Source organism: Pocillopora damicornis, chromosome 13 (assembly GCF_964200805.1).
Source record: "Pocillopora damicornis chromosome 13, jaPocDami1.2, whole genome shotgun sequence".
Classification (NCBI taxonomy): domain Eukaryota; kingdom Metazoa; phylum Cnidaria; class Anthozoa; order Scleractinia; family Pocilloporidae; genus Pocillopora; species Pocillopora damicornis.
The window spans coordinates 258,426-284,850 of record NC_142682.1 but is presented as its reverse complement, the minus strand read 5'-3'; the positions used below and the strand labels follow the sequence as shown (position 1 = coordinate 284,850).

Sequence of the window (26,425 nt, the reverse complement as noted above, 5' to 3'; positions counted from 1 at the left end):
GAGCTTTCCAACTCAGTTGTTAACACTAAATTACCTTAAGAACAATGGACTATCGGGTGTAAACAGAAGAATGCACTCATCCTATTCCATTTACAACAGCAGGGGGACAATAAGGACTGAACATTTAAAATCTACAAAAGACACCATAGATCGAAGTGTATGACTTTTATTCAGGCATTTCTGCGGGTTAAATAATGAGAAGTCAAAATTATTGATATTTCGAATTTAAAAGCTCCCAGCGACAAATACCCCCAAGTCTACCCGATGTACGAGATAGAGATTCTTGGTAAATTCAGTCACAATCCCAATCTCTTGACTGAACATTAGGAGCGTTGTTATAAATCGGTAACGCGCCATTCCTCAGTTGATAATCCTCCAACAAGAAGTACACTATTTCAGGGGGGTTCAGACAAGTCAACCATCGCACAGCAATGTTCCTCCAGCGTCGCTTTCCAGGGCCGCTAAGATATCGACCGATAGGAAGTCCATCATTTCCGCTAAAATGAGCATTTAGACAGTCCCGGATGTTGCTAAAATAAGGGTTCCCTCCGATGTAGATGATCTGTGAAAATTGCGTTATGATATCATAAGACAACTGCGTTATGACAACTTTCTACGGGGCTAGCTAAAGCTGTGTCTTCTTTGCAACTGCTATTTGGTAACGTCACGCAACACATGCCCTCGCAACGTGACGGGACCAAACAAGAGCATTTTGCTTGACGACACCACACAAAAGCCGAAGCCGGCTAGACATGACGGCTTTGAAAACTCCGATGCCAAGTCGATCATAGGAAACAATATAACATATAACATCGAGATGGAGGGATCTCAGACATTTTCCTTTTCTGCCTTACTCCGAAGCTGGCTTTTTCTCAGTAAGGTATTATTATTGAAATACAAACTAATCTGAACTTAACAGTTTGCTTTTTTTGTAAAACTTGCGTGCAATCTCTCGAAATCTCTCCATGCAGGTAGTCGTTGCCGAAAAGCCCATAATCTACAAAGATCCTAACGCTTACCTCGTTATTTCTATGAATCTCGTAAACTCCAGACATACGTACACCATCTTGTATATTAAAGCTTCTGAGTGCACTGTGTAAAGGCTGTTGGTTCATTTTTTCTCTGTAGAAACGAATCACCTTAAAGTGATCTTGATCCACTTCTGTTTCCTTGACCGTTGTCTCTAGCCCGGATCTCTTCATTTCGATTTACTTCAGCCATTAAGAAAAAAACAGAAAATCATTTTAGACTGTAACATTTCCGCGGATGTAAACGTCGGTTTTCTTTCTGAGTTTTTTCAAACATTGATGAACATATCAAAAATTCTGAATCTCTATCTTAATGCTGTTACTATATCCTACAAACGCTACAACTGCAATGACGCCTTTAAAACTTAAAACAAGCACAAAAGTCTTGTTGTGGTGAGAGTTTGTCGTTACAGCTGAATCGTACATACCTCAACACAGTTTTTGTTCATCAAAATTCTTAGAAATAGTTGAGAGCTTTTCACGCAGGCTGGCGGCGAATGAATATATCTCAGTGGCCTAGCAACAAAGTTACGTTCAATTAACCGGTGACATAATGGGTACGCATCATAATTTTAAAATTTCTCCTTTCCGACAAAATTTCTGTTTGAGCCGAAATTTTCATTTAAAGAAACGATAGCTTTAAATCAAATCATCCATGTAAATCAATTATGTTGACTTCAAAATGCTACCGGATAAAACTGATCGAGTACAGCGATGAAGCGCGCGCGCCGTACCGAAATTCGATTATAATATTACGTAATAATCATAACCTTTACCACGACATAGAAACTGCAATCGTTTTTCCTAATATCAGCGGTTAAAGAATTCCGGTATTATTGATTCCTTGCGGTGAAAACCTCTAAATCTAGTTTTTTGCACGACTCAACCACAGAGGAACCCAACTCGCAGTGCCAGTAAGATTTCTTTCACAACACTGAACTTGGGGAGGCTATGACACAGCGTACACCGACACACTTATCTAAATCCCAGAAGTAAAACACGTCTCTTGAGTAACCGCAGCACAGGAAGATAATTGTGGTAGACTTGATGAACAACGGTCGGCGGTGAAAATAACGCAATAGGAGAAAAATCATGTAATAGTATCTTAAAGAACCGTGATTCTCCGTCATTGGAAAAATCGACCTTAGATTTTATGGTAAGGCAAGAGCTTAAGAAAATTTTCTTCATAAAAGAGATTTGCAGACGAATACACAAAGTTTTAACTTTTCTGTCATTTGAAACGGAAATGAATAAAAATCTTCATGACTTGGGCGAAACACTAAAATTGTTGTATGTTTTGCAAACTTCCAAAAATTATCACGCTGATGAAATTTCAATCACGCAAACCTTTAACAGACGGGTTGGAGTTTTGTTTGACTTTTTGTTGCTTGTGGCATATTTTCTAACTGTTATATTATTGAGTATTAATTGGGAATGGCTTTTGTTGATATTGTTCACGGGTATTGCTTTGATTTGCGTGAAAATATTCTCGCAAACAGTGCTCTTTGGAAAGAGAAGACTGTTGAAGTCTACGAGAGAAAGGAGAAGGAAGCAAAGATTGATTAAAGAAAACTAAGAGAGCGCTGGACAAAACAATAGTTTGGTGGGGAATGTTTGAAAAACGCTTTTAATGAATACTCTACTTCAAGATTAACAATCAGAGTTACTAAACTAATATGGAAGTGAGTCCTGCATTTCCTTTGTTGTAGACAGATACAAAGGTACCCTTATGGAGACCATTTACGAACGAGTTAAAAATTTCAACTCATTTAAGACGTTCCTTTCCAATGCGCCTTTGTTTTCGATTGTTTCCAATCTTGCACACTTGAGATCAGTCGATGTATTGCAAGAAAATTGCGCGCGCACATCTATGGGGTTTTAAATCACGCACCAAAACCAATTGCAACCGTCAACCGTCTCAACGGAAAAATTGACAGAAGGAAGAACAAGGAGTTGAAGATTTACGAGAATAAACCTGAGTGTTATCAAAGGAGACTACTGTAAAAGTAAGTTTTTGCATTTTCCAGTTTTCGCAACAATTTATATGCAATTTTACAGGTTTATGAAAATAAAATAGAACAAGTTGCTCTGCTCGATGCATTACATTATGTAATGAGGTTTTAATGTCGTGGCTTTGTGAGAAAATCCTTAGCCTGAGGCTGATTTGTAGGTGGAAGGTAAAGAAACTCTTAACGCCTGTGAACTTTTTAAGTCTTTTACTGGAGGGTGTATTTCATAAGAATGACTCAATTAATAAAGCCTGCTTAAGTTTATGGTAGAGCGAATCCTGTGAAGACTGTTTGAGGTTCTTTTCTCCAATGGACTACAAACATTTTTTCCTTATTTCATTAGCAACAAGTTCTATTCCTTCCTTTTTTTACTAACTTCTGACGTTAACTCTCACAGTCTTGGTCACCATTATTATCGTTTACTTACTGTCTTCCTCGTACTTTTGTCATGGATTGAATTTCACTGTTTCTTTAAATATTTTTAAGGGCATTTCTGTCAGAAAATGGCTTATGTTGATGCATACGACTACCAGGCCACAGAAGAGGACTTGAACAACATGAAATACTACCGTGAACGCTTGAACGCTCGTCCTCTTACCTCGGCTTTACGAAGTTTTGACATCAACGACAAATACGAGTCTACTCGCTTGCCTGGTGTCTACGAGATCACCCAAGACTCTAGAGTCATTTACATTGGGGGAAACCCCTGCCTGGCGAACATCCGGGACTGTTTAAATGCTCATTTCAGTGGGAACGATGGCCTCCCAATTGGTCGATATTTGAGCGGCCCGGCAAGGAACAAATGGAAATCAATTTTTGTTCGTTGGTTAACATGTGCCAAGCCAAATGAAGTGGCTTGGTTCTTGTTAAGTGATTATCAAATGCAACATGGGTATTACCCTCCATTTAATTATCCGGCCACGGATAAGTCTTACCAGAACGGAGCCGTACAAGAATAACTACACCTTTTTCCACCTATGAACCCATCTTCGAGAAATTTACTCTGTCATTTAGTTATGTAGGGGTATTAGCTTTGTGTTTTGTTCATAAAACTTTCTTTTGATATTTTAAAAAGTGACAATGAATGTAATAAAGACTTTCCCTATCATGTAGAGTAATCTGAAATTAAAATGTTCTCTCATTACAGCTCAACAGTTGCAAAAAAACAGAAGAAAGTTCTAAGCGAAGTGATAAGCGAATTATGCTGGTCTGAGTATATTGTTAGGTCGATTACGCGACGGGTTTTGGAAATTAACAAATTAAACCTTGGGCTATCTGGAAACACAATCGAATTCTCATGGGAAGCTACTAAAATGTTTATCATTCTAAGGGAAAATGGGAAGAATCAGAGAGAGGAGCCTTCAAATGCACAATGATTTCAATATCCAAAAGCTCCTAAATTTATTTAAAACACCATCATACAATGATAACAGCAGGGCACCTGAATTTGTTAATCAACTCCAAGAAAATATGAACAGTTCATACTCTCTTTTCAACTCCCATGACTACGATACATGGACCCATTGTAAGTTGTTATGCTCAAAGTGTACTAACACCCTCAAAATTGAATGCAAAGCGCGCATGGTGACTAACAGATCCTGGCAATGTGGTTTCCACTCTTTTGGCCCGGAAAAAAGTTTCGTCATTATAGAGCCGAATCACAAGCAAAGTAGCAGGTTTAAAAAGTTGGTACCCACTTCATGTCACCTATACAAGCCAAGTATTCAACTTCAAAAAACCGTCACGAATCTCGTTTTCTAGCGGAAAGCTTTTTATATAAAACAACATCAGTTTTTATTGACAAATTTTGCTTAAATGTTCAACACGAAAACTGTCATAACAAATATTGTTTCATGTTTCTGTGTCAACACATGCAGGTACATATACATACCCGTTACTCGTTTTAAAACATCCGTCAACTGTTCTCCACCGGCGAAAACCTAAAGTTGAATAATGACCATAAGATAATTAGTTCTTCATGTGAGTAGCCTGAAGACGAGCCCGCGAGGTTGACCGAGCTAAGACCACATTTTTACACGTTGTCTTATTTTCATTATAACGTTTTCACTCTATCAATTGTGTTCGATTCAAAAAAATCCCACACATCATTAGAACCAGTGACCCCTGAAGGTTATTTTTTATTTTTTTAAGAGGACACTTCAAAAGTTTTACTGTAGTTTTCACGGCTCGTAACTCCAGACAATAACTGTCCAGTGTGAGCTACCCCATAAAATCCTTTGCGCGCGGTCACAATTCGTTTGTTGCACACGTTTCCTTACTCTCTATATTATGAACTTAGCTCATAAGGAAACTGTTTAAGTTAAACACGATTGAATCTAGCGTAGCGCTAATTGGTGGAGATCGCGTCATTCACCTGCGATCATTAATAGTGTATAGAGTCGACAAAGATAGGAAATCTTCCCAACGGGAAAGTTTGATTTCTCGTGGGAAAAGCCTAAGTCTTCAAAATGTTTTTGCGAAGAATTTCAGGTATGTGTCTTTGGAGATGTCAATGCTTTTATTTCCACGTATTCCAGAATTTTCACGCTTTTTATACTTTTCAGCCTTCGTCCTTGGGATCTTCTCTTTAATTGGTAAGTAGTCTCAGAACCCTAATTAACTAGTCGACATTCTCTAATCCATTCAACAACTTAAAAAACTGTGCTGGATTTAAGAAGGAGTTAACGAATCCTAAAAACGGTGCTTTTTACCAAAATTAAATCAGACAGCCCATTTTAGCGACCAGGTTGGAGAAAAAGGTTTTAACAAGTGGTACCTGATTTGTATACCTAGTTGAAAAATACAAACATGAAGTTACGAAATAAAGGCGAATTTTTTTGGGAGACAAACACCTCAAAAAGGTAGAATCCTGAGAAAGTGCTGATGTTTGAGTTATATATGTGTTGATCTTCTGATGCATTGAAGCGAACAGGACCGTGTACTTTCAGAAGAGAACACTCGATCAGATCCACTTATTGAGTCAAAAGTGTTATCACCATAACAGGTGCCACATACGTTTCCTTTTTTAAATCACCAGGTTTGTCGTATTCCTACATAGAAGTTGTGGACACAAACCCAGGTAACCTATTTAGTTTCAGTGTGCCTCACTTCTTTACAAAAAACATTCAAATCTCGTTTGTCAGTTTGTGTAAAGATTATATAGTTTTAGTTTTTGACCTCACTTAGATTTAACTTCCAGATAAGTCGTGCTTTTGATAAAAACGGAATATTTTGCCTTTGCCATTTTCCCCTACATCTTATTAAAACTGTACATGCCTGTGAGTCTTTTACGCTGACAGAGCTTTACAACTGCGGTTAAAAATTCCGACATTGTTATTTGTCTCTGTTTCAAACCGAGGCAAGTTTCGCTGTTCTGCACTTGCGCACTGAATAAACCATGAAGTTTCGTCGTATCTGTCCGTTAAATAAAGCGTACCTTTAAGTCAGTTCAACATATAAATAGGAAGAATCTCTGATCACACACGGTATGAACGGTTAAGGTATTCCATTATACGTCAAAAGTTTAATATGTCATCTTTGCAGATATGATTGGCTGTTACAAGGACGATAAGGCGCTGGATGACAACTTCCGCCTGGTGCAGCCTCGAGCACTTGGATATGAAATTCAGCATTTTTCCTCAAAACAAGACTGTGTTGACCAATGCGCTGACAGAGGTTTTCCTTACGCTGGTCTGCAAAACGGTGATCTTTGTTTCTGTGGGAATACTTTTGACAAGTATGGCCGAGCTGATGATAAGGAATGTAACATTAAGTGCAGAAAACCCGACGATCCTGTTGAGTACGTTGAAAATTCGTTTGAGTCCTGTGGTGGACGATGGAGAAATTCTGTCTACGCTGGTCAGTCAAACATTGCTGTAAAATCGTAGTATGTACTTATTGACTGTCCTCTTGTGTGCACGACGACAGGTCTGCCGGAACACTAACTAATCCTGCTTTCATCTCTACAGTGGGTTTATGGATAAAATTATTCCGAAGTTAGGAGATAGCCTTGATCTTTGTTATACTCAAGACCAAGGGTACATTTTTTGCCCCATACGGAACGACCCTTTTTTTTCTGCTGCGATTTCTGTATGGTGCGCAAAAAAATCTGGACTGTGTTTCATATTATTAAAAGCTAGACTGCTTGTAAGTACGCAATTAGCCAAACGTATTAGACCCCGAGACTAAAAATTACTTTTATGTGTGTTTTTCTAGTAACTGGGGTTAAATCTGCGGAACGCAAAGCTGCTCTCAAATGGTGGGAACAATGAACAGGTTTGTGTTTGGAAACTCATCTCATCTTTAAAATCACTTTCCCTTAGGAAACATTCTGGTTCAAAGTGTAACAAGCCTTGTTTTACTCTTGCTAGAATTTGACTCCTCAAAGATATCTTTTAGAGACGATCCGAGGAAGACCAAGCTCCGCGGAGAGATTAAAGCCAGACAATGGACGAAGTCGATCAAGACTTAAAGTAATATTTTTTCAATAATAAACCCTCTGAAGTGATACGTCTATGGGCGCGTATAGGGTACTTGCCACACCATTGAGCTAGGCGCTGTGACATTTACTTTCAGATGGCTTATTAGAACCTTCCAGTATTTTATACTCGGTGTAAAGCTTTTTATCTTTGTAGATATAGATGTTGATTTTTTAGTTACAAGATCGCGACACTTAAGCGCTGTTTGCGCATTATCTCCATAATACGGATCACTTTTTAGGAAGATCAGTGATCACATATCTACTTATCAGGGCGTGGAGATATTAATAGTGTTACATTAAAGCATAATTAATTAAAACAAGATAATGGTGCAAAAACATCGAGAAAAAGAAATAAGAGCAGGAATTCCTCGAGCACGCAAGACATCTCAGCCTTATCGGGAAGGTCTGAGGTTTGATTTTCCGCAGGGAACACAGATATTTCTATTTTGTTCTGCGCTTGTGATGAGAGTAATCGTATCCTTATTTGCTTAATCTGTTTGTAAATACATTGCGACCATACACCATACAATGCCAAATAAAAAACAATGGAATAATACGTAGATGCGTTTACTAGTAAAAAACTTTATTTGGATATAAGAATCTACTTTTAGTTCAAGAGCATTTGATTTGTGATAAAAGACAGCACTGATAATGATAATAACATGTAATAAAAACAATTTAAGTAATCACAAGAGCATGTTCTCTTAAAGCAGTGTTATCCTACACCTCCCGGAATAATCTGCGAAGTACGTATGTATGGTTTTAAATCAAAACACCATAATCCGCTTATCCACCAAGCCTCCTCTCTCCCTGTGATCTTGTAAAGGACACAAATAGGTTATCAGTAGAATTTATTTGTATATTTTTTTGTTTTAACACACAAACAGAAAACCTCTTCATTGTCAACTGGTCAACAGAAAAAGCATTGTCGTGAGAGACTTTCCCACGGTGTGGTTTGAACACTATGGGAAGTTGGTGAAAAATAACCTCATTTTAATTCGTCTTGTAGCTTGTGATGATATCTGGAAAGCAAATTCTTTTCAAGCATGACAAGGGTATTGAAAGATACCCATGTGATGAGATGCCCAATTATAACAATCGATCCTTAGGTATTGCTAAATTAGGAAAGAACATTAAGAAACGCTGTTGTCAGAAACTGGAACTTAGCGTGACTGAGCGATACTCGATCCTTTCATTGTAACGTGTTTTGATTATCGCCGTATACGTGTAAAAATGTTGAGCTTCAGAGAACGCCCAGTAACACACCGGATATGAAATGTGAAATCGGTCTGAATACGTAAGCACATCTGTTCCATACATAAAAAAGAATTGCCAACTTGAACCGAAAAAAGAGTAAGATCGCAGTACTTCCACCATGGAATTAACGCTTTTTCTTGGAGTCGTTGTTTTTCTTCCATTTGTGGTCAAAGGTAAGATGATTTTTCTGTTTGAGTCACGCACTCGCATATGTCAACGTCTACCTTAAGCATCAGTAATAATAATCTAGGCACCGGTTTCTACAATCCATAGTCAAAAGAACAGAAGTAAATAAATTCCAATCTTTGATCTTTAAAACTGTGAAACGTCGAGGAATAGTTTCGACTGGACTGCACTGCTATATCCGCGCTTGTGCTCTAAACAACCACAAATATCAGGAAAGCCTTAATTTCCCTTTCGACGGTTCAGAATTACGAAATTTAGATTTAAGAGAAGATGGGACTGATGAATGCCGTGTCTATGTTCTACGGTAGAAACAAAGATCTATTTTTAAATGAGCTTAAAAGGTACTTTCGTTAACCGCTACCAGAGAATGAATGGTAATAAATTTGTTCAATGATTAAGAGATTTTGAGAGCAGATTTTCTCACCCGACGACAACGCTTTATCGGCCCTCATACCAGTTCATAGAACATCATACCAGTTCACAGAACTGCGGCAAGTCTCAATTTTATAACTGGAGCCATCGTCTTTCATTGCAGTTAAAGGAGGGAATAACTGCTGAATATTTGTTTCCGAAGCTTCTAGAAATCATTGTAATAAGTCATTTGTGATCTGCTTGAACAGTTTATGCCGCGGACTGCTCATGCTACACATTCCACGAAGACGGGCTCACATGGACTGCGGCCAGACAGTCGTGTAAATCTAACGGAGGAGACCTTGTCTCCATGGAAACACCACATGAATGGCAAGTTGTAAGAGATTACATCCAAAACCTGACGAACAAGTTCAACAATGACTGGCATATCGGTTTGCGAAGGAACACCACAGTGATAGGGAACTGGACCTGGACCTGGGTGAATGGAAAGCCACTAACCATTAACCACTGGCAGCCTTGGCAGCCTCGAGATGGTGCGCCGTATGTGGTGATGGCGAAAAACTACCCGCCGGGAACTAGGGGGCTTTTTAATGACATAAGAGGAGACATTTTCGCCGGCTTCATCTGCGAAATACCCTCTGGTGTGTGCGTTGCTTTATTAAATATTGTTCGGCCATTGGTATCCTGTTTTGCATTATGTATGTGTGTCTGTCTGTCTGACAGGGTAATTTAGTATTAGCAACTGAGTTGATAACGTGAAAGAGTTTCAAAGCTGACGTTCCGAGCGTTAACCCTTCGTCAGCGCGATGGCGATCTCTCTGATGAAAGGTGAACGCTCGAAACGCTCGAAACGTCACCTTTAAACTCTTTAGGGTTTAAAGCTAACCCTAACCCCAAGCAACCCTAAGCAATTTACTGGCCAATTTACGTTATCAACTCAGTTGATAATACTAAATGATCCTGATGTGCTCTCTTACAGACGCAGCACCACAGTTTCTTTAGAAACTTACCCCCTTTATTCGTTTGTCTGACAGACTCCTTGTTGGTTTTTTTAGTGTTTATTCGTAACACACCCACGCCAACCCCATCCTATATCCAAAAGGAAATCCTGTTAGGGGTGGGGATGTGTATAGGAATGGGATTAGTTTAGTTTGAAATCTTCGGCATTAGCTACAGTAACTCGTTAGCATTCCAGACTGTTTATAACGCATGATGACCTCATATGAGTTCTGTCTTAGATTGATTACAACCGTGTATTTGAGTTAAATGTGGATGTCAACTATTCTACTTTGTGCATAACAAGGCGCAAATAAGTAACCAAAAGTAAAGTGACAGCACTCAAATCAAACCCATTTTGTTCGAAAAATTATTTAGAACTGCTGACTGCTAAATATATAATGCAGACAGATATAGCCTGGGTAAAGGAATACGAGCAGTTACGTAAAGACACACTCGGAAGAAAAGAAGACGGGTGTTGCCATGAGGGGATTTTCACAAACCGGACAAACACGTTGAATTCTTTGCCACTCGCCCTTGTATATAACTAATTGTGGAACTCGTTTCACAGAGTGTTCAAGAAGTGGTTTAACCTGCAAGATCACTGAAGTATTCAGAGTAGTTCCATCTGGTACAAGTAGCAAACAAACACCACCGACGTTGAGAACTGAAAAAAACACGCGAGCCAGCAATACTGATATTATTTCCATGGTAAGGAAAGGTAAGGGATATGTTTCACAGAAACGTGAATTCATGTTTTTAGTTAGTATTTTTTGTGCGAATTAGAACCGATCGAGTAGTGATCAACTTGAGCACAGTGACCACCAGTTTTGTCACTGACTACAAATGTCAGTTACAAGAAAAGTTCAGACTGTATCTTAAATATTACACCATACTCATTCGATTAAAACGCCAACGGCGAAGCGGGAGTCACACCCACACAAACGGAAAACTAGTGTTTGTTCTGCTGGCCGTATTATGATTTTTTTGCCCCACAGTTGAATAGGTGCTCTAATTTATCCTCTCCACTAAACTTTCTCCGTCCCCTAAACGTTTTCATTTATTTTGTTTTCTTTTTCTAATTCAGTTCAACCTCCTGCCGGCTTCATCCATTGGACAATCGCAATAATTCCGCTCGTTTGCGTGATACTGGTCTTAGTTTGCGTCATTGGCTTCCTTCTTTGGCGCTTGAAAATGAAAACACGCAAACAAAACGGCGACATAACTGCACAGCCATTTTATTATGACGCACAGACTCGATCTCTTCGCAAACAGGATGATGGGGCAAACAATTTCCGCGAAGTCAACCAGCTAAAAGTGCATTTTCAAGACTCGCCTGATTGCGAAGATCAGAAATATCACCTGTTACAGCGATCAGCAAACAATGAAAACAGAAACGTTCAATACGCTTCCCCGTACAAAACTCCAGGACAACTCTCAATCTCCAGGCGGTTAGCAATAAGACGAAAGAGCAGCGATGAACTCAAAGGTAAATACCCGCTGAATAAAGGCAGAGAAAATAGAGAGGTGACAAAAGACTACAGTGTATTAAAAACAGACTCAACTGAACAGAACAACGAGAGTGATAATTGTCGTGCTTATCAAGCTTTGGTCACCGATTACGAGGAACCTGTAAACATCATTTTGGCTGGTAAGGAAAATGCTGAAAGTCATAAGTGCTCTGAAGACGAACTGTCCTATCTTGAAATAATTGCATGACAAAACTACTCTTTCACTTCTTTATTCAGAACATTTATTTTCAATAAAAGTTATCATATATAAACCAGTTACCATTACACACGGTAGCCTGCAAAGGGAAAGAACCGCCGATTGTGCTAAATCATGTACAGTTTCTTTCAATTATAATTACAATCCTTGCTTTGTTTATATACAGGACTGTATCTTAAAATCTATGTTGTATATAGGTTTTGTCAAAGGAGAAAATCTTCTGTCAGAAAAAAAATACTATTGTACTGTTTTCATTCCTATTATGATCTTATTAACTTCTGTTTTAATCTTCCAGAATAAAACAAAAGAATGAAGATTCCTTGATTTATTGCTCAAAGTTACTTTCAAAAATATTTTATTCGTTTCTTAAACGGGCATTTTAGAGTTATGCCAAGGTGTCAAACATTTCATTAATTTGAAATCTGTAGTCTCAGCCTCTCTCCGTTGTGCAAATCAGTGGCTTATTTTGGTTTCGGTTTCATGGGGGTCGATAGAAAAATACTCTTATTCACGAAATCTATTCGAAATATCATTTCTTGACTTCAGCATTTGAAAATGGCTGAGTATATTTCTACTATCCAAAAAGAACTTGTGCCAGAAGAAAGTTGCTGTCCTGTAGAAGAAAATAACTTGTGGAAATTCTCGAAGTTTTCGAAAAATCGTCATGAAATTAGCTGATCGTCCCACCTCATCTAAACCAGTGACTTTAAAAGTAAACTGAAGGGATCCAACTACAAAGATTGTAGAAGTTTGCACGAAAAATACCAGTAACGTGAATTTGAGGAGTATAAAAACAAAGTAGTTACGCCTTCGCCTAATTCGATTTATCGGCGTAAAATTTAACACGAAAAGGATTGCAAGGAGTGCTAATCCGTGCATGCAAAACGCAGCTACGATACATACTTGTATATGAGTTAATTTGTTAAAATACATAATTATTGTAAATCCCACGATCTGCATTGCATGCAATGCCATCAGACTCCAAAATGCTGGCATTCGGACGGCTTTCTTCAATATTGCGCGAAATCCCATAAATTCAGGCACTTTTCTCAGGGCAAATGCTATCAAGCCAATGCTTATGTCCTGGGAGACCAGCCATGTCAGTTCAAGTTCTTTAGAGTGAGGAATTTTTGTAAAATTTGAGCAACTAAATGTTGCGTGTCGATCCCTTAAACAGCAATCGTAGGCACGTAGGAAGTAAAGAACCGTCCCTATAATCTGCCACAGGAGAAGAAGAACAAAACAACAACGGGCAAGGTTGCTGAGAAGCGACTTCGACTTGTCGCAAAAACGGTCTTGTTTTTTCGTTTGCGAGAATATCAAAGGTAAGGTTTCCATCCAGGATGCCAGTTAGTTTACAGAACTAACCATTTTATCAAAGTGCTTCAGGTGGATTTTGCTTCTTTCCTGTTAAAAAACGAAAAGGTTTTAGTTAAAGATCCAGAACTTTTTGCGTTCCAATTTTCATAAAATAAAACAAAAAGACGGACTTTGTTAGAACATGAGTAAGCCTCATTTCAAAACATAACTCATACAGCTGATACTGTGATCACAGATCATGTTCTCTAATACTTATCTTTATGCTTATTATTCACATCCCTTTTATTGTTTTTCATTTTCGAACGTCATTTCGTTCGTAAAAAATTAATCAGTTCTTTAATTCTGAATGATTGCGGCAAAAGTTGAAGTTAAAATAAAACCCACTCCAAGCCCTTGTTTTAAATTAACCTAAAGAAGTTTTAACAACCAATGTCTCGCCTTCTTTATTATCTTTCAAACAACTGTGAACGACTGCATCTGTTTGCAATCTGCTTCACTAGCGCTCGTAAATGCGCGAGAGTTTTGTCATGTTTTTTAAAATGGATCAAAGTTTCCCCTGAGCCATAAAAATCGCCCAACAGATTTTTACTAATCGTACGGTAATTAATTATATTCAATATTTTGTGTGATGGATCGATCGACCCCCCAGGTTGAAGAATATTAGGGTCACCGTTAATCAAGGGGCGGTGGGTAGACCTGGAAATAAAAAAAAACTAAAACAAAACAAAAAAATAAGTAAACGAGAGGTTCACGAATCTGTTCTATGAACGAACTCACCTGTGAACCGAGAAGGAGAGGCCAAATGGTATTCGCAAGAATAAACTACTTTAACAAACCGTCTTAGTTATCAGCTATCGGATGATCCTGATATTAATTCACGCCGCTAGAAACTGAAACTTTTACCAAATGTCTTGGCATTTTCATTCTGTTGTTTGTTTTTGGTGAAGAAAAATACTTGTTCGTTGTTACGTTGGTTTTGATCCAACTGCTGGCGAGGGATGAAATGAAAAAGTCAAAAGCAAACGAGAGGTTCACGAATCTGTTCTATGAACGAACTCACCTGTGAACCTGAGAAGGAGAGGCCAAATGGTATTCGCAAGAATAAACTACTTTAACAAACCGTCTTAGTTATCAGCTATCGGATGATCCTGATATTTATTCACGCCGCTAGAAACTGAAACTTTTACCAAATGTCTTGGCATTTTCATTCTGTTGTTTGTTTTTGGTGAAGAATAATACCTGTTCGTTATTACGTTGGTTTTGATCCAACTGCTGGCGAGGGATGAAATGAAAAAGTCAAAAGCAAAGGGACAGGAACTCAGAGAAAACCGAGGCTAAAGAATGGATAGGATATTGCTACTAGTATTAGTTGTCAGCGTCCACCACTTTTTCATTAACCATTCTAGCTGAATGTATTTTCTTCCTACAACTCTTAGACTGTCTAGACTGCTCTAAGTTCAGTAACTCATTTTTTAACCAGCCAAACCACAGGTGCCCCAAGCTCCAGCCGTGAGATGATCATCTTGCAAAGTAAGAGTCATGGCGAAATTATAACAGTTTGTAGGCGAATATTTACGACCGCTCTTAGGAATAAAAAAATAAGTCAAATTCTCAATGAAAATACTCTACTTTCAAAGTGCATTGCTTGTTATTGTTACTATGTTATTGTGTTTGAAAAGAACCCATTTTAGCGGGTCATCTATCTTTAGGTTTACACCGTTTGCCCTTCAGGAACGCAAGATAAATTTCATTAGCGCTACATTTAAGTTAAATAACACGAAAGTGTTATCAAGTTAAGAGAAGACAATCATTATGACAGATTTAAATTTCATTAAGGCTGTTTGCATAAATACAAAAATTCATTTACACCAATATACTTTCATTTTAAATTAAAGTACAATCTTTAATGTTGTTGTGCAATCAGTTCTCAGTTTGTGTTCCAGTAAGAGCCTATCCTTATATTGCTTCGCGGTTTAAGCAACACGGGATATAGGTTTGCATAAACCTAAATCATTGAGCGTATTTTCAGACAGTTATTGTGTTCATATTTCTTCGGCCTGGTCTTAACAGAATTCCTTGGTGATAGTCTCCCAGTGGAATGCCTCAACGTCTTGCTTCTTCCCGGTTGTTTTACTCCTCTTGAGTGGCAGGTTGAGAGATATCGGCCTTGATTACAGCTTTAAGATTACTGATCGCTTGTACCACGATGTTCAGAAACGGACTGTAAGGAGGCAGCACCTTAAGCTTTGTACTACATAAGAGAAGCTTCTCTTATGAAGTAAACCTAGAAATGGATAACTCGCTACAATGGCGAATTCTATTCAACATAGTAAGCGGTCAGATAACAAGCAGTGCACTGTGAAAGTAAAGTGTGGTATTGAGAATTCGATTGTACTTTTTTATTCCTAAGAGCGGTCGTAAATATTCCCATATTAACTTTTATGATTTCGCCATGACTCTTACTTCGCAAGATGATCACCTCATGGTTGGAGCTTGGACCGCCTGTGGTGATCGAAGGTCAAATTTTGACGGCCGATTGACAGGTGCTGGTCATGTGTTAGTAGATTGGATTCTAAAACATTAGAAAATTAGAAAATGAACCACAACTGACTTTTTTCTATGGAGAACTTAGTGAGCAACAAAATCTTGGCTTGGGCTTACTGAAATTGGAAACCGAAATTCTTTCATCTTCAATTTAAAGATGTCGCAATATCATCTTATTTTTTTCGATAAGCGAGGGCACAGCACATTACACCTGATGAGCTTCCTGTATTCAATCATTAATGATCCTCAGGAAGATAATAAATAACATAGACGTAAAAAGTCTTAGTTGGTGTCTGACTCAGATTTCAGGTTGTAAGACTTTTTCAGCCAAGCCGTTCTTCATTTACGCAACTGGATCAAAACAGTTAACCCTGATGTACTCTAAACACAGCAAGTTATACTCCATTATTTTGTTTGCAGGTAACATGATTATTTACAAATTGTTTGTCCGTTTAACACTCATAACCTAAATGTTTATTTGCACTTCTATGAATAGGTGTTTGTTCAAAATGTAACAAAAATTATTCTGGTAACCTCTTTGAAAAACATTTCGGGAGAGAGGGTAACTCACTGACAATTTCCTCTTTTAAAAATCTGTTTATCTAAGTCTAATTTCCTTTAGCTTTTTTTTCTCTTTAATTTCCTCTTCCTGTCTCTAGGTCTAAACATCATATAACGTTACCGTTATTTTACCGCGAAAAAGATTGTGTTATTTTTTCAGCTGAATATCCTAATCTCTTCAAAACAAATTTTTTAAGTTGCGCACAAAGGCTGAAATATATTCTGTCTCCTTAACGGTTTAACTGAGTATTCATGAGATATCAAATGACATCACAGACACCTGCATCTTTTTTTCGTTTCATCATGAAGTGCTACTTTTACAAACATTTTGTTCAGGGCTACATATTTTACTATTCTTTCGGTGTGGTTTGGCTGGAACTCCTAAAGTTATCACAACAGTATTAATATTAAAAAATTGAGGTTGATAAGCTGACGACTTTTTGCGTAACTGAGTCTAGGAAAAGAGAGGATGACTGGTTTCCACTAGAAATGAATTAGTAGAAGGACTAGCAATTTTCTTTTGTGGACAGGTGTGGCACTTTTCCTGAAAGTGGACATCACTTTTTCAAGTAAGTCATATATAGCAATTTAAATGAAGATGTTGTCGGGTAAATTTATTCATGGCCTTTGAGTTATTTAATAACTAAAGATTCAATGTCTTGGGGGCTCGGAAAGATCGAAAGAGGATTTTTCTTTCGTCCAGCGCGCATAAGCCTCTCGATCTATCAGGCGCTATCTCAACTTAACCCTTCCTATAAGAGAGTCAACACATTACCTCTTCGGTCATCTAATCAGTGTATTATGTGGCGGATATTTCATTAATTCAACGCCCGCATAGTTCTTTGTGGATCATTTTATCGCCTCGTTTCTGTTCAAACGAGGAGCCACATGACTTGATATATTTTTTATTAATAGCAGTTAAGCTAGGAGGCACACCCTGGACTTACGACCGAGGAATAGCCGGAGCCAAAGGTACAGGAAATAAACAGAATCACGGTATTTTACAAAGCTCATAGTTAACAAAGCCAATGGAATTTTACTGTGTGTAAGCTGCTTTGATTTTCAACAGAGCATTCCAAGTTAAGCATAATCGTTATTGGTTTTTTTTCTGTCAAGGCCCGGATGAGTGGGAAACGTTAAACGGTAACTGGTCTTGCAATGGACGTAAACAGTCCCCAATCGACGTGGGCACAGACCAGGTGATGCAGAAAGACCCCACCAATCCACCCAACCTGAGGCTGACAGTGGCTGGCAATAAACCAATCACCGGTGAGATTAGGAACAATGGATATGCGCCCACGTTCTTCCTCGCAGAGGAGTTGACGGTCAAGTTAGCAGGCGGTCTACTTCAGGAAAACTACTTTCTTAAGCAATTTAATTTTCACTTTGGCTGCAATGATACAGTTGGCTCGGAGCACACAATTGATGGCAACACGTATCCGATTGAGGTAAAATCCGTCATCTTCTGGCTTTTGCTAAAACAGAGCTACGAGGCGTAATTACAGATTTTTTTTAAAAAAACAGTAATTTCTCCTCCATTTAATCTTAAAGAGCAGAAAAGAAAAGCTCGTGGATTTTGCAAACGTTATTGAGATATTTACCACACTGAATACCTTAAAAAAAAAACAGTCCTGTGTATTTTATTGTCCATAATTCTCCTTATGCTTATTTGGAATTTCTGTTGTATGTTAGTTGCACATGGTATTTTGGGACAACACTAATTATGCGACATATGAGTTAGCAGCTCAAGGAGAAGATGGTCTGGCTGCGGTTGCTGTACTGTACGAGGTATGTCATTTAACTATTTCTTCTCTAATTTATCTCTAGAAATCAAGTCGTCTATTGACGTATTAGTGTTAGCTTTATTAGTAAGGACAAAATTATGAGAATATGCTTATCAAATAAAAAATGAATAATTTGTACAATTTGATAAATAATGGTTTATTTCTCCTTTAAGTGAATCTAATATTGGAAGATCTCAATCCATTCTGATTGTAGTTGGCTGTCTAACGTATAGCTAAAGTCTTACTTTTATGCAGCAGCAAGGATGTTGAAAAATGAAATTAATCTACCAAGGAAGGCTGCTAAAATAAATATTGGAATAAAAGCAGCATTTAAGACTTATCCGATCATAAATTAGCTCCTCTAAGTAGACTGAAATCTTATAAGGCACATCTTATGTTGCAGCTTCCTATGGCAAACATTAGTGCCACACCAGCAAATAATGCTCTGGAAAAAATTGCGCGTCTTCTTAACAACGTCGTCGAAGAGAGTAAGTAGTTCGCACACCTATGGATTGCTTAGAGTAAGCTTATGTATTACAGCTTTAATTGAAATTCAAACCATTTGAACAAAGATCTCAGTCCTAACATATGTTTGACATGCTAGCATGATGATGTCAGCCAACGTTTGACCCTAGAGACGGAGGGGAAACTCAGTTCTTCATATAACTCAGTATTTTTGTTCGCAATAGACTGAAGCGAATGAGGGGGACTGGGTCGAGATCGAGACAAAATTCAGCTCTCAGTTTCTATCATCATACTAACCATATTTTACCTCATCTTTTCATAAACAGACAGCAATTACGTGGTAACACAAAGCGAGGGGCTGCATATCGAGGACTTAGCACCATTACTCGTATCCCCGGATGTTGCAGACAGGTTTTACAAATACAAAGGATCTCTCACGACTCCCGGGTGTTATGAATCGGTCACGTGGTTTGTGATGAACAATCATCCACAAATAACAGAGCAAGAAGTAAGAAATCATCTTTACACAAATATTTTCCAACATCACACCTTAGATTTCTTGAAGAAGGAAAACTTTGGGAGGATGGCTTTCTCAGTGTAAAGTTATATACAATGTGAAGTCATCGAAAACACGAAGACTCGCAAAAATTTGACTGTCCTCTTTCCCAGTTTTCAAATCCCATTTCAGAAATTAAGAATAATCTATCTCTTCGTCACTCTTAACGTTAAGAGTCAAGATTTTAAAAGAAACAACGGAAAGTTTCAAACCACTTGAAGAATTCAAACCTGAGGAACTTTTAGAGATTCTTTTAATCCAAGCGCTGTTTTTTCATCTTGAAAATAGATGATGGCATTCCGAAATCTAAAGAGCAGCAAGGCGCATGCTCAAGGTCCAAATGTTGGTCGTATGTGCAATAACTTTCGAAACGTTATGCCACTGAATGGAAGACAGATCCATAGCAACATCGTCCTAGAGTGAACAGAAAGTATCCATCTTTGTATTTCTCATATCTACAGTAAGGTGAGTGTGTCTTAGAACAGACATGAATAATTCAGAGCGTCTTGAAATAGCTGTGTCACAGAGACCGCCTGACGATCCTGGGTTCCCTTAAGCTTTTCTTAGTATTTCTCGCAGAAGTGTTTAAAAGGTTTCCCAAAGTTTTTTTTTTGCAAATTTTTTGTAAAAACCAAAACAAGTATCAAAAATTTACAGATTTGTTCTCAGGCCTGGTTTTCAGATATCACCGAGGAAGAAAGAGATTGGAGACGCGGTTGTGTGCTTTCACAACGGTCATACATTGAAAATAATAATCAATGCGACGAGAAAGGGAGATGGTAACCAGGAAATTAAAATGTAACATAGGATTAAAAAAGGATTGGCCCTCGAGAAATAAATGATGAAATAGAGTTCATGTATGTGACAGGTTCTTGTAACATTTTCGATATTTTAGGTTGATTGAAGTTCTAACAGGTGAAAGAAATCCGGGTGGTAACAAGAAGGACTGGCACGAGCTCATGTTAACCATGGCTGGAATAAAGGAATGAACTGTTATATTATGCTGTGACAAGTTGCATTAGTTTTCGTCCTCTAAGAAGCATGTTTGAAGGAAAGTTCTATAGATCACTCCAAAGACGAACAATTAGTGGACACATGTACATGTAATCCAAATGATGCAGACGCCTGTTATAATCATAAAAGGTCTTATGATCTTGCAATTTCTGCCTCCAGTGTCTGTTGCTTTTTTCCTTGTCAAAGTCAAGTTAATGATGAGTAATTTTGGTTAAGTAAACTGGAACCGGAATATGATCAGAGCGCTCGCGGCATAGAATTGGTTGGATTGCAATGAGTGCTAATCCGTGCATACAAAATGCAGCCACGAGACATACTTGTATATGAGTTAATTTGTTAAATACATAGTTATTGTAAATCCCACGATCTGCATTGCAAGCATCGCCATCAGACTCCAAAATGCTGGCATTCGGACGGCTTTCTTCAATATTGCAAGCAATCCCAGAAGTCCACGCACTTTTCTCAGAACAAATGGTATCAAGCCAATGCTTATGTCCTGGGAGACCAGCCATGTCAGTTCAAGTTCTTTAGAGTGAGGAATTTTTGTAAAATTTGAGCAACTAAATGTTGCGTGTCGTTCCCTTAAACAGCAGTCGTAGGCATGCAGGAGGTAAAGAATCGTCCCTATAATCTGCCACAGGAGAAGAAGAACAAAACAACAACAGGCCGCAAGAATAAACTACTTTAACGAACCGTCTTAGTTATCAGCTATCGGATGATCCTGATATTTATTCACGCCGCCAAAGCCTTGGCATTTTCATTTTGTTGTTTGTTTTGGTGAAGAAAAATACCTGTTTGTTGTTACGTTGGTTATGATCCAACTGCTGGCGAGGGATGAAATGAAAAAGTCAAAAGCAAAGGGACAGGAACTCAGAGAAAACCGAGGCTAAAGAATGGATAGGATATTGCTACTAGTATTAGTTGTCAGCGTCCACCACTTTTTCATTAACCATTCTAGCTGAATGTATTTTCTTCCAACAACTCTTAGACAGTCTAGACTGCTCTAAGTTCAGTAACTCATTTTTTAACCAGCCAAACCACAGGTGCCCCAAGCTCCAGCCGTGAGATGATCATCTTGCAAAGTAAGAGTCATGGCGAAATTATAACAGTTTGTAGGCGAATATTTACGACCGCTCTTAGGAATAAAAAAATAAGTCAAGTTCTCAATGAAAATACCTCACTTTACTTTTAAAGTGCATTGCTTGTTATTGTTACTGTTATTGTGTTTGAAAAGAATCAATTTTAGCGAATCATCTATCTCTAGGTTTACACCGTTTGCCCTTCAAGAACGCAAGATAAATTTCATTAGCGCTACATTTAAGTCGAATAACACGAAAGTGTTATCAAGTTAAGAGAAGACAACAATTATGACGGATTTAAATTTCATTTAAGCTGTTTGCATTTACACCAATATACTTTAATTCTAAATGAGAGTAAAATCTATAATGTTGTTGTGCAATCAGTTCTCAGCTACATTAACAACTTAAGAATTTCAAATAAGTTTGTGTTCCAGTAAGAGCCTATCCTTATATTGCTTCGCGGTTTAAGCAACACGGGATATAGGTTTGCATAACCCTAAATCATTGAGCGTATTTTCGGACAGTTATTGCGTTCATGTTTCTTCGGCCTGGTCTTAACAGAATTCCTTGGTGATAGTCTCCCAGTGGAATGCCTTAACATCCTGCTTCTTCCCGGTTGTTTTACTCCTCTTGAGAGATATCGGCCTTGATTGCAGCTTTAAGAGTACTGATCGCTTGTTCCACGATGTTCAGAAACGGACTGTAAGGAGGCAGCACCTTAAGCTTTGTACTACATAAGAGAAGCTTCTCTTATGAAGTAAACCTAGAAATAGATAACTCGCTATAATGGCGAGTTCTATTCAACATAGTAAGCGGTCAGATAACAAGCAGTGCACTGTGAAAGTAAAGCGAATTATTTTTTATCAACATTGACAGTATTTTTTTTATTCCTATGAGAGATCGTAAATATTCCCATACAAAATTTTATGATTTCGCCATAACTCTTACTTTTTAAGATGAGCTGATCCATGGCCAAATTTTGACAGCCGATTGACAGGTGCTGGTCATGCGTCAATTGATTGGATTCTGAAACATTAGAAAATTGTAAAATGAACCACAACTGACTTTTTTCCATGGAAAACTTAGTGTGCAACAAAATCCTGGCTTGGGCTCACTAAAAATTGGAAACCGGAATTCTTTCATCGTCAGTTTAAAGATGTTGCAATATCATTTTAATTTTTTGGATAAGCAAGGGCAGAGCATATTACACCTGATAAGCTTCATGTATTCAATCATTAATGCTCCTCAGAAAGATAATAAATAACAAAGACGTAAAAAGTCCTAGTTGGTGTCTGACTCAAATTTCAGGTTTGTAAGACTTTTTCAGCCAAGCCGTTCTTCATTTACGCAACTGGATCAAAACAGTTAACCCTGATGTACTCTAAACACAGCAAGTTATACTCCATTATTTTGTTTGCAGGTAACATGATTATTTACAAATTGTTTGTCCGTTTAACACTCATTACCTAAATGTTTATTTGCACTTCTATGAATAGGTGTTTGTTCAAAATGCAACAAAAATGATTCTGGTAACCTCTTTGAAAAACATTTCGGGAGAGAGGGTAACTCACTGACAATTTGCTCTTTTAAAATCTGTTTATCTAAGTCTGATTTCCTCTAGCTTTTTTTTCTCTCTAATTTTCTCTTCCTCTCTCTAGGTCTAAACATCATATTACATTACAGTTATTTTACCGCGAAACAGATTGTGTTATTTTTTTCAGCTGAATATCCTAAATCTCTTCAAAATAAATTTTTAAATTGCACACAAACGCTGAAATATATTCTGTGTGCCCAATGGTTTAACTGAATGTTCATGAGATATCAAATGACATTACGGACACCTGCAACTTTTCTTCGTTTGTTTTGCAAACATTCCTTTGTGGACAGGTATTGCTCTTTTCCTGAAAGCGGACATCACTTTTTCAAGTAAGTCGTATGTAGCAATTTAAATGAAGATGTTGTTGGGTAAATTTATTCATGGCCTCTGAGTTATCTAGTAATTAAAGATTTGCAGACTCGGAAAGATCGAAAGAGGATTTTTCTTTCGTACAGCGCGCATAAGCCTCTCGATCTATCAGGCGCTATCTCAAATTAACCTTTTCTATAAGAGTGTCAACACACTACCCTTTCGGTAACCTTAATCAGTGTAATATGTGCCGGATATTTAATTAATTCAACGCCCGCATGGTTCTTTGTAGATCATTTTATCGCCTCGTTTCTGTTTAAACGAGGAAGCCACATGACTTGATATATTTTTTATTTATTGCAGCTGAGCTTGGAGACACACCCTGGTCTTATGACAGAGGAATAGCCGGAGCCAAAGGTAAAGGAAATAAACAGAATCACGGTATTTTACAAATCTCGTAGTTAACAAAGCCAATGGAATTTTACTATGTATAAGCTGCTTCGATTTCAACAGAACATTCCAAGTTAAACATGATCGTTATTGGTTTTTTTCTGTCAAGGCCCGGATGAATGGGAAACGTTAAACGGTGACTGGTCTTGCAATGGACGCAAACAGTCCCCAATCGACGTGGTCACAGACCAGGTGATGCAGAAAGACCCCACCAATCCACCCAACCTGAGGCTGACAGTGGCTGGCAATAAACCAATCACCGGTGAGATTAGGAACAATGGATATGCGCCCACGTTCTTCCTCGCAGAGGAGTTGACGGTCAAGTTGGCAGGCGGTCTACTTCAGGAAAACTACTTTCTGAAGCAATTTCATTTTCACTTTGGCTGCAATAATACAGTCGGTTCGGAGCACACAATTGATGGCAACACGTATCCGATTGAGGTAAAATCCGACATCTTCTGGCTCGTCTGCTAAGACGAGCCAGTGACTTCTCCTCCATTTCATTCTTAAGTGTAGAAAAGAAAGCTCGCAGATTTTGAAAACGTTATTAAGATGTATAACTCACTGAATACCTTCAAAAAAAATTTTTTTTTCGAAAACAGTCTTGAGTATTCTACTCTCTATAATCCTCCTGCAGCACCCCGGTGCTTATTTGGAATTTCTGTTGTATGTTAGTTGCACATGGTATTTTGGGACAACACTAATTACGCGACGTATAAGTCAGCAGCTCAGGGAGAAGATGGTCTGGCTGTGGTGTCTGTGCTTTACGAGGTATATCATTTAACTATTTCTTCTCTAATTTATCTCTAGAAATCAAGTCGTCAATTGGCGTATTAGTGTTAACTTTATTAGTCAGGATAAAATTATGAGAACATGCTCATCAAATAGAAAAATTAAGCATTTGCACAATTAACAAACAATGGTTTATTTACCCTTTAAGTGAATCTAATATCGGAAGATCGTAATCCATTCTGATCGTAGTTGACTGCCTAATGTATAGCTAAAGTCAAGTATGTTGAAAAATGAAATTAATCTACCAAGGAAGGCTGCTAAAATAAATATTGGAATAAAAGCAGCATTTACGACTTATCTGATCACAAATTAGCTCCTCTAAGTACACAGAAATCTTATGTGGCACATCTCATGTTGCAGCTTCCAATGGCAAACATTGGCACCACACCAGCAAATAATGCTCTGGAAAAAATTGCGCGTCTTCTTAACAACGTTGTCGAAGAGAGTAAGTAGTTCGCACACCTGTGGATTGTTTAGATTAAGCTTATGTATTACAGCTATAATTGAAATTTAAACCATTCGGGGCAGATCTCAGAGTCCTAACATATGTTTAACATGCTTGCATGATGATGTCACCTACCGTTCAACCATAGAGACGCGTACCATGATGTTTTGGGAGGGGAAACTCAATTCTTCATATAACTCAGTATTTTTGTTCGCGAAAGACTGAAGCGAATGAGGGGGACTGGGTCGAGATCTAGACAAAATTCAGCTCTCAGTCTCTATTATCATACTTACCATATTTACCTCGTCTTTTCATAAACAGACAGCAATTACGTGGTAACACAAAGCGAGGGGCTGCATATTGAGGACTTGGCACCATTACTCGCGTCGCCAGATGTTGCAGACAGGTTTTACAAATACAAAGGATCTCTTACGACTCCCGGGTGTTATGAATCGGTCACGTGGTTTGTGATGAACAATCATCCACAGATAACAGAGCAAGAAGTAAGAAATCATCTTTACACAAATATTTTCCAACATCACACCACTCGAGGAATTCAAACCTCAAGAATTTTAAAAATTTTTTAATCCAAGCGCTGTTTTTCATCTTGAAAATAGATACTGGCATTCCGAAATCTACAAAGCAGCAAGGCGCATGCTCAAGGTCCAAATGTCGGTCGTATGTGCAATAACTTTCGAAACGTTATGCCACTGAATGGAAGACAGATTCATAGCAACATTGTCCTAGAGTGAACAGAAAGTATCCATCTTTGTATTTCTTGTATCCACAGTAAGGTGAGTGTGTCTGAGAATAGACGCGAATAATTCAGAGCGTCTTGAAATTGCTATGTGTCACAGAGACCGCCTGACGATCCTGGGTTCCCTTAAGTTTTTTTAGTATTTCTCGAGGAAGTGTTTAAAAGGTTTCCCAAGGTTTTTTTTTTTTAATTTTTGTAAAAACCAAAACAAGTATCAAACATTCACGAATTTGTTCTCAGGCCTGGTTTTCAGACATAACCGAGGAAGAAAGAGATTGGAGACGCGGTTGTGTGCTATCGCAACAGTCATACATTGAAAATAAGAATCAATGCGACGAGAAAAGGAGATGGTAACTAGGAAATTAAAATGTAACATAGGATTAAAAAAGGATTGGCCATCGAGAAATAAATGAAAATATAGAGTTCATGTATGTGACAGGTTCTTGTGACATTTTCGATGTATTAGGTTGATTGAAGTTCTAACAGGTTTACGTCCTCTAGATTTTGTTGGCGCTGAACTTCAGCTTCTATCACGCAAAACATCTGTGGTGTTCGAAGTGATTTAACATATTTAAAACCAATGAAGTTCTGGGCCATCGCTAGTTTCCCGGATCCTCAATTATCAGCAATCATTCCCACTACAGCCAAAATTTCAAAATTTCATTTTTCACTAATGGAGCTTTAAGTTTTTATGAT

General features: G+C 38.1%; 7 protein-coding genes across 7 annotated transcripts; 5 read left to right on the top strand and 2 right to left on the bottom strand.

Moving 5' to 3' along the window:
* Nucleotides 1–152: 152 nt before the first annotated feature.
* On the bottom strand, nucleotides 153–1,582 carry LOC113676808 (uncharacterized). The gene is made up of 3 exons (XM_027193518.2): nucleotides 1,457–1,582; nucleotides 1,020–1,211; nucleotides 153–562 (listed from the first exon to the last, which is right to left on the bottom strand). The coding sequence occupies exons 2-3, from the start codon at nucleotides 1,200–1,202 to the stop codon at nucleotides 293–295; spliced, it is 453 nt and encodes a 150-aa protein (XP_027049319.1). The 5' UTR covers nucleotides 1,203–1,211; nucleotides 1,457–1,582; the 3' UTR covers nucleotides 153–292.
* Nucleotides 1,583–2,900: 1,318 nt separating this feature from the next.
* On the top strand, nucleotides 2,901–4,145 carry LOC113676827 (uncharacterized). Its single transcript, XM_027193545.2, has 2 exons — nucleotides 2,901–3,034; nucleotides 3,524–4,145. The coding sequence occupies exon 2, from the start codon at nucleotides 3,541–3,543 to the stop codon at nucleotides 3,994–3,996; it is 456 nt and encodes a 151-aa protein (XP_027049346.1). The 5' UTR covers nucleotides 2,901–3,034; nucleotides 3,524–3,540; the 3' UTR covers nucleotides 3,997–4,145.
* A 1,050-nt stretch (nucleotides 4,146–5,195) lies between these two features.
* LOC113676847 (xylosyltransferase Oxt) lies at nucleotides 5,196–8,073 on the top strand. Its single transcript, XM_027193571.2, has 6 exons — nucleotides 5,196–5,527; nucleotides 5,602–5,631; nucleotides 6,075–6,116; nucleotides 6,581–6,895; nucleotides 7,253–7,312; nucleotides 7,408–8,073. The coding sequence occupies exons 1-5, from the start codon at nucleotides 5,506–5,508 to the stop codon at nucleotides 7,306–7,308; spliced, it is 465 nt and encodes a 154-aa protein (XP_027049372.2). The 5' UTR covers nucleotides 5,196–5,505; the 3' UTR covers nucleotides 7,309–7,312; nucleotides 7,408–8,073.
* A 689-nt stretch (nucleotides 8,074–8,762) lies between these two features.
* Nucleotides 8,763–12,370, top strand: LOC113676845 (uncharacterized). The gene is made up of 4 exons (XM_027193568.2): nucleotides 8,763–8,947; nucleotides 9,581–9,973; nucleotides 10,900–11,049; nucleotides 11,416–12,370. Exons 1-4 carry the CDS (start codon nucleotides 8,893–8,895, stop codon nucleotides 12,045–12,047), a joined length of 1,230 nt encoding a protein of 409 aa, XP_027049369.2. The 5' UTR covers nucleotides 8,763–8,892; the 3' UTR covers nucleotides 12,048–12,370.
* On the bottom strand, nucleotides 12,054–14,280 carry LOC113676846 (uncharacterized). Its single transcript, XM_027193569.2, has 2 exons — nucleotides 14,154–14,280; nucleotides 12,054–13,463 (listed from the first exon to the last, which is right to left on the bottom strand). The coding sequence occupies exon 2, from the start codon at nucleotides 13,392–13,394 to the stop codon at nucleotides 12,561–12,563; it is 834 nt and encodes a 277-aa protein (XP_027049370.2). The 5' UTR covers nucleotides 13,395–13,463; nucleotides 14,154–14,280; the 3' UTR covers nucleotides 12,054–12,560.
* Nucleotides 14,281–15,917: 1,637 nt separating this feature from the next.
* Nucleotides 15,918–20,446, top strand: LOC113676839 (carbonic anhydrase 1). Its single transcript, XM_089192827.1, has 9 exons — nucleotides 15,918–16,340; nucleotides 17,012–17,050; nucleotides 17,397–17,453; nucleotides 17,598–17,929; nucleotides 18,174–18,269; nucleotides 18,669–18,753; nucleotides 19,057–19,238; nucleotides 19,575–19,751; nucleotides 20,182–20,446. The coding sequence occupies exons 1-8, from the start codon at nucleotides 16,160–16,162 to the stop codon at nucleotides 19,707–19,709; spliced, it is 1,107 nt and encodes a 368-aa protein (XP_089048953.1). The 5' UTR covers nucleotides 15,918–16,159; the 3' UTR covers nucleotides 19,710–19,751; nucleotides 20,182–20,446.
* Nucleotides 20,447–22,631: 2,185 nt separating this feature from the next.
* LOC113676837 (carbonic anhydrase 1) lies at nucleotides 22,632–26,156 on the top strand. Its single transcript, XM_089192804.1, has 9 exons — nucleotides 22,632–22,799; nucleotides 23,267–23,305; nucleotides 23,649–23,702; nucleotides 23,845–24,176; nucleotides 24,411–24,506; nucleotides 24,888–24,972; nucleotides 25,294–25,475; nucleotides 25,590–25,766; nucleotides 25,970–26,156. The coding sequence occupies exons 1-8, from the start codon at nucleotides 22,754–22,756 to the stop codon at nucleotides 25,722–25,724; spliced, it is 969 nt and encodes a 322-aa protein (XP_089048930.1). The 5' UTR covers nucleotides 22,632–22,753; the 3' UTR covers nucleotides 25,725–25,766; nucleotides 25,970–26,156.
* Nucleotides 26,157–26,425: the final 269 nt, after the last annotated feature.

Coding starts and splice junctions, on each gene's coding strand:
- LOC113676808 (XM_027193518.2), bottom strand. CDS start 1,202: ATGAAGAGATCCGGGCTAGAGACAACGGTCAAGGAAACAGAAGTGGAT. Junction 563..1,019: donor AGATTCATAGAAATAACGAG/GTAAGCGTTAGG, acceptor CAATTTTCACAG/ATCATCTACATCGGAGGGAA.
- LOC113676827 (XM_027193545.2), top strand. CDS start 3,541: ATGGCTTATGTTGATGCATACGACTACCAGGCCACAGAAGAGGACTTG.
- LOC113676847 (XM_027193571.2), top strand. CDS start 5,506: ATGTTTTTGCGAAGAATTTCAG. Junction 6,117..6,580: donor AGTTGTGGACACAAACCCAG/GTAACCTATTTA, acceptor TCATCTTTGCAG/ATATGATTGGCTGTTACAAG. Junction 6,896..7,252: donor GAGAAATTCTGTCTACGCTG/GTCAGTCAAACA, acceptor GTGTTTTTCTAG/TAACTGGGGTTAAATCTGCG.
- LOC113676845 (XM_027193568.2), top strand. CDS start 8,893: ATGGAATTAACGCTTTTTCTTGGAGTCGTTGTTTTTCTTCCATTTGTG. Junction 8,948..9,580: donor TCTTCCATTTGTGGTCAAAG/GTAAGATGATTT, acceptor CTGCTTGAACAG/TTTATGCCGCGGACTGCTCA. Junction 9,974..10,899: donor CATCTGCGAAATACCCTCTG/GTGTGTGCGTTG, acceptor CTCGTTTCACAG/AGTGTTCAAGAAGTGGTTTA.
- LOC113676846 (XM_027193569.2), bottom strand. CDS start 13,394: ATGGAAACCTTACCTTTGATATTCTCGCAAACGAAAAAACAAGACCGT.
- LOC113676839 (XM_089192827.1), top strand. CDS start 16,160: ATGATCCTCAGGAAGATAATAAATAACATAGACGTAAAAAGTCTTAGT. Junction 17,454..17,597: donor AGGAATAGCCGGAGCCAAAG/GTACAGGAAATA, acceptor TTTTCTGTCAAG/GCCCGGATGAGTGGGAAACG. Junction 18,754..19,056: donor TAACAACGTCGTCGAAGAGA/GTAAGTAGTTCG, acceptor TTTCATAAACAG/ACAGCAATTACGTGGTAACA.
- LOC113676837 (XM_089192804.1), top strand. CDS start 22,754: ATGTACTCTAAACACAGCAAGTTATACTCCATTATTTTGTTTGCAG. Junction 24,177..24,410: donor GCAACACGTATCCGATTGAG/GTAAAATCCGAC, acceptor GTTGTATGTTAG/TTGCACATGGTATTTTGGGA. Junction 25,476..25,589: donor CACAGATAACAGAGCAAGAA/GTAAGAAATCAT, acceptor TCTTGAAAATAG/ATACTGGCATTCCGAAATCT.